The sequence below is a fragment of the Rhagoletis pomonella genome, unplaced genomic scaffold, assembly GCF_013731165.1.
Source record: "Rhagoletis pomonella isolate Grant_MI unplaced genomic scaffold, Rhpom_1.0 Rhpom_scaffold_00006, whole genome shotgun sequence".
Classification (NCBI taxonomy): Eukaryota; Metazoa; Arthropoda; class Insecta; order Diptera; family Tephritidae; genus Rhagoletis; species Rhagoletis pomonella.
Window position 1 is genome coordinate 67,384,582 of NW_023458560.1, and position 5,492 is coordinate 67,390,073.

At 37.3% G+C, this 5,492-nt stretch overlaps 2 protein-coding genes across 2 annotated transcripts in view; one reads left to right on the plus strand and one right to left on the minus strand.

Moving 5' to 3' along the window:
* Positions 1–2,211, plus strand: part of LOC118741165 (39S ribosomal protein L28, mitochondrial) — a 4,305-nt gene extending 2,094 nt beyond the window's left edge. Inside the window, 6 exon segments of the mRNA XM_036473031.1 lie at positions 221–270; positions 449–886; positions 963–1,109; positions 1,165–1,264; positions 1,597–1,735; positions 1,804–2,211. Coding sequence (XP_036328924.1) covers positions 250–270; positions 449–886; positions 963–1,109; positions 1,165–1,264; positions 1,597–1,735; positions 1,804–1,876 — 918 coding nt within the window. The 5' untranslated portion in view covers positions 221–249 and the 3' untranslated portion in view covers positions 1,877–2,211.
* Positions 2,212–2,360: 149 nt separating this feature from the next.
* Positions 2,361–4,446, minus strand: LOC118741163 (GDP-mannose 4,6 dehydratase). The gene is given in 4 exon segments (XM_036473029.1): positions 2,361–3,261; positions 3,337–3,410; positions 3,412–3,758; positions 4,176–4,446. Coding segments are annotated over 4 exon segments (1,119 nt in total). The 5' UTR covers positions 4,293–4,446; the 3' UTR covers positions 2,361–2,680.
* Positions 4,447–5,492: the final 1,046 nt, after the last annotated feature.

Here is a 5,492-nt window from a genome sequence, read left to right on the forward strand (position 1 = left end):
TAGTGTTTTAAAAGTGGAAACTGGTGATTTAGTGCATTTTTGACGTGGTAATTGCTCATAGAAAACAACGAAATTTAACAAAAGTTTTTTGTTCATAACTTTTAAATGGTTAATAATATTATCTACCCTCCCTCCGGATTGTTATTAGGGGGGCCGAAACGCGTCGCACCTTTTTAGGGGTTGTTACCCCACCCTAGAGAATTACCGAAAAAAGAAGAAAATTCACCGCCGTAATTTTCAAAATTAGGCATGGCACACGCCACACCGCAGGTAAGGTACAACGCCATCCGTGGCATTGTGACGCAATACAAAAAGAAATAAAGTCAATTGTTTGCCCCATCCGTGTTGACTAGATTCGCTCTGGTGTAGAGTGCTTTTTCCGTTTTAGTTTTGTATCGAACTTTTTTATGCAAAATTCATAATTAGTAATCTTACTGAGAATTTGTAGGGACCCCAATTGCTTCACGGCTTCAAACGTTTAACCCGTTTCGATAAAGGGCTTGGTGCACAGCTGCCTGAAGCCTATAAGAAATTCTGGCGCGAATGGAAGTTAACGACACCTGCTGCAGTCCATTATGTGCCAAAAACTGAAAGATTTGAACGTGATGAATTAACAGGTGTAGTGAGACCTGTGCAAGGTATACCTATACCATTAATTGATCCCCCCGAAGCAAATGATGGCATCTGGGGAGGAGAAGCTGTCATCAAGGGTTTCCAAAAGCGCCATCCGCAAAAAAGGCGTGTACCACATTTTTGGATACCAACGCTAAGGCGCTCGGTGGTGCACAGTCAAGTGTTGAACGAGTATATTTCAATGGTGGTAACTGATCGTACCATTGATCAAATACACGATTTTCGCGGTTTTGATCACTATTACTAAAGGTGTGTATTAAAACGATTGCATTATACTTCAGCAGTGCTTTGAGTTAATTGATTTCATTTGAAATTTCTATTGATTTTAGAATCTTGCGTGTGATTTGCGTTCCACACTTGCCCTAGCGATTAAGCGAAAAATTTTACTCGAACTAAAGAATGGTTGTCCCAATTGGGCAGGCAATCCAACCGAGCGTGAGCGTATACTCAAAGAATATAAATGATATTTGGACTCGGTAAGTAAAGACCCAGAATATTAAATTTCAATCAGTAATCAAAATTTTGTTTTAGTATACGCCGGAGGAAATTGAATGGTACGGGCACACTTACCAGGAGACCATACGTAAGCTGCAAGCACAAATACGCGCTGAAAATCCTATTGTGCCGCATAACTGCCGTCCCTAAATTGGAGCGCTAAGCGTTGCGTTATACATTGTCAACGAGTGTCATCGCGGGCTATACCCAAATCAACGCGTCGTCAATTTTGACGTTTTCTCATGTCCTCTCGTATTTATTCTCGTTTCCTTTTTCACTTCTTTGTCCGTTCTCTTTCTCTTCGTCTTCTGCATCCAACTTCAGCACGTAACGCCCTGTCAAAAATGAAAATTCCATTTGCTCGGCGTTAGCGCCGCGTTATTGTGGGATGCTTCATACAAATTGTATGGGCATGAGGATTTTTGACAGTTGCTTGGCGCTTGACGCGCCAATTTAGGGATGGCAGTTAGGTGGAATTTCGCATGAAACTTATCGAACAACTAAAAAACGCTGGCATTCGGGAAGCGAGCGGCAACCATATTGGCAATAAAGCAGCGACAAAGGGAAGCGATAATGAAAATGCTGAAATCGAGCGTTTGACTAAATTGTGAGTAATCGCTTTAACAGTTTTTGTAGTTCAAATGCTAATAATATTCTTGGTTTTTCCCTTCATAGAGAAGAACCATCTTCAACCAGCCCCAGTTTGCTGTCGAAAATAAACCCTTTTGGCAAAAAACAGGAAACTTAAAAGATCAGTTACTAAACTTAACTTTTTTTTTGCAAACATCTATGTTTACAAAATTAATTCAGTTACAAAATGCTAAGCATATGACTTGTTACATTGAAAAAAAAAAATGTGGTCAACCAACAGCCATCAAAGATGTTCAAAAAAAAACTAGCGCTTTTTTTCGTGTCGAAAATTGTTTGGAAGTATGTTTGTCCCCACATAACTCTCGTATTTCGGTTTTGCCAGATTTAGAAGAATGATGAGTGGAAAAACATATTTTTACCGCAATTATCATTAAGAAATAGCTCAAATACTTAAATATAATAAAATTGATCACAAATATCGAAAACTTTTAATTGCTATATTGTTGTTCTTGCTTCCAAATTGCTAAAAGGTCGTGCTTTGCCGGCGTTTTTTGGATCAATTTCTATCACCTGCGCTTTTTTGTTATAAATTTTCTTTACTTTTTTTTAATATACGAAAACAAATTATTTCAATAGCGTGTGTTGAAGCACATTTATTGCATAATACATTTATAATTTGCTTTGGTATGCAAAAGATAAAAAACATTAATTTTTATAACAATAAAAGTATAATTACAAATTATACATACGTACGACTAACGAAAATAAAATGCAGCACTGTCATGGTGGAGTAACTATATAAAAAAACTACATACTACATACAGCTCTATGATCTATAATATTGCATTGTTCTACGCCTCTTAACATCTCTTAACTACATATAGTTGTGCTTTGTTAAAAAAAGGCGCCTGCATTGTCGCCAAAGTCACTAAAAAAATCACTCTAATATAAAAATCGTTACTTAGGCAATTGGATTCTTTTTCATAAGTTCAACATCGGCAACCATCATATCTTTAACCAATTCCTTAAATGTAACTTTTGGCGCCCAATTAAGTTCCCGACGGGCTTTACTCGCATCACCTTGCAATAGATCCACTTCTGTTGGACGGAAGTATTTGCGATTAATGCGCACACGCACAACTCCGGTATCGATCTCGATGCCCACTTCATTAATTCCTTCACCCTGCCAAACAATTTCCCGTCCTATAAATTTAAAGGATTCTTCCACAAATTCTCGTACGCTATGCGTTTCGCCAGTGGCGATAACAAAGTCAGCTGGTTTCTCACATTGTAGCATCATCCACATAGCCTCTACGTAGTCCATGGCGTGGCCCCAATCACGCTTCGAATCAAGATTACCTAATTCGAAGGATTCCAGTTGGCCGTGAAAGATTTTCGCAACTGAACGAGTTATTTTGCGTGTAACAAAATTTTCACCTCGACGCGGTGATTCATGATTGAATAAAATACCGTTGCAGGCAAACATATCGTATGCTTCGCGATAGTTAATCACAATCCAAAAACCATACATTTTCGCGCAGGCTGAAGAGAGTATGAAAAAATAGCATGACATTTATAAAAAAAAACAAAATATTGCATTGTATTATATCTACCTACCGTATGGCGAACGTGGGTAAAAAGGTGTTTGCTCATTTTGTGGCGTCTCAACCACCTTGCCGTACAACTCAGAAGAAACGTACAGTTTTCCCCATACCGCATGTGCGTACGGCATCCAGTATGCGCAGCGTGCCAACAGCATCAACTTCGGCTGTATATTCGCTCAAATCGAATGATACTTTCACATGCGATTGTGCAGCTAAATTATAAATTTCCGTAGGCTTTACCATATTGATAATCTTCACTAAGCTACTGCTGTCTGTCATGTCACCATAATGCAGTTTCATTTTGCCACCCTTATGTGCTACCGGGTCGGCATAGAGATGCTCAATACGCGATGTATTGAATGTACTTGCACGCCGTATTATACCATGAACTTCATAGTTTTTCTTCAAAAGGAATTCAGCTAAATAGGAGCCGTCCTTAAGTGAAAGACATTATACATATTTATTTATTGATTTATTTATTTATATACACGGTTTCAAGCTCGTAGCAAAGCACTATTTGCTTAAACTCGCTTTGAATTACATTATGTAGAAATTAATTGTTCTTACTGACATGCTCCTTACTTATTTTACGACCCATAACTAAGTAGCCAAGTGTTCAAAGCAATTTGAATCACAATATTTTTATCATGATTTAAACTGGAAGGCAAAACATGCCAGCATGTCTTATGTTTACTTTATCTACGAAGTAGCATGAATCATGCATCACCATTTTCATTACCGAATTCAATTATTTAGAAAACTTATGTGATCCAGCAATTTTAGCTACTTTTCTAATGCCTTTGGACACTGTCCTGCTTCATATATGTAGCTGAGTTTAAAGAGATTACTTACCTGTCCAGTAATGCCGGTTATTAAAGCAATTTTTCTACAATCGCCACCTCCATTTGTTTGTTCTGTATTTTCGCTTGTTGCTTGTTGCGATCCGCTTGCTTCAATGTTTTCTGACATTTTTAGTCAATCTAAAGAATATTTCGGTTCAAACAAAACTAAATAATCAAATAGAAACGCAGTAACTATCGTTTAATGATACAAATCGCATATAAAATCAACTTTATTTATGGTAAATAATGGATGTTTTAGTGACTGTGACAGCTGCAAAAAAATAAATATTTCGAGTGATAAGAAATGTGGTTGCCACTTAAAAATTTGTCAATACAAATTGTTTTAAGCTGGAGTTCCACACCACTGCATTTACATTCAAGACCGATCGAATGCCAAAGAACGTAGATTATCTATATATCACATATAAATTTTGGTGCCGATTGCAGTCGGTTAAGGCGTGCCGCAAAGGGACAAAGGCCAGAAGCCTCTATAGAGACTCAAAAGAAATTTTTTTTTCTTCATTTAACACCCTAAATAGATACTAATAAAGTCGAAGATATCATAGAAGATTGCAGTCTGTTACGCCGTTTTCATAAGGTAATCTGAAATTTGACCCCTGTGCCACAACGCTTGAAAAAAATGGTATGGAGCTCCGGCTTAATGTGTGCTTTGCCATTTCAATATAGCCACCTGATTCAAATGTCATTTCTTAATCTTCAAGCAGCGCTAATCTAATTGTCAAATTACGTGTCCTATTGGGGTGGTTTTCGTGTTATCTAAATTTAATGGCTTAATGGATTAATAGATACGCATACTATCTAGGATTGGGAGAAAAAATTCACCATTTGATTAGTTAAAATAATTGAACTTTGCGCAATCTAGTCTCGCCGGAGTACAGTACACAAAGCATTTCTCAATCCTATCCCGAAGAACTGATTACCACTGAAGTCGTTGCCGAAACTAATGCAAAATGTCTCAACTTGTAAAATCTGGCTTAAGGTATTTCGTTAATGATAAATGTATTCACGGTTATGTGGATGATTTTGACTTCCTCAATGGTAAGAATTTTTTCAAGCATTTATGTGCACCAACTGTTCAATTAAATTACATTTTGTTTCCATATTTAGTTATCTGCTTTAAACAACTTCTCAGCAAATGTCTCGGCTATGGAATTATCGCGGGTTCTATTTTGGTTAAAGTGCCACAAGTGCAGAAATTGTTAAATAACAAATCCGGCGAAGGTATCAACTTGATTAGCGTTCTCCTAGATTTAACTGCTATAACGTCTCATATGTCTTACAACTATGTCAAGGGTTACCCATTTAG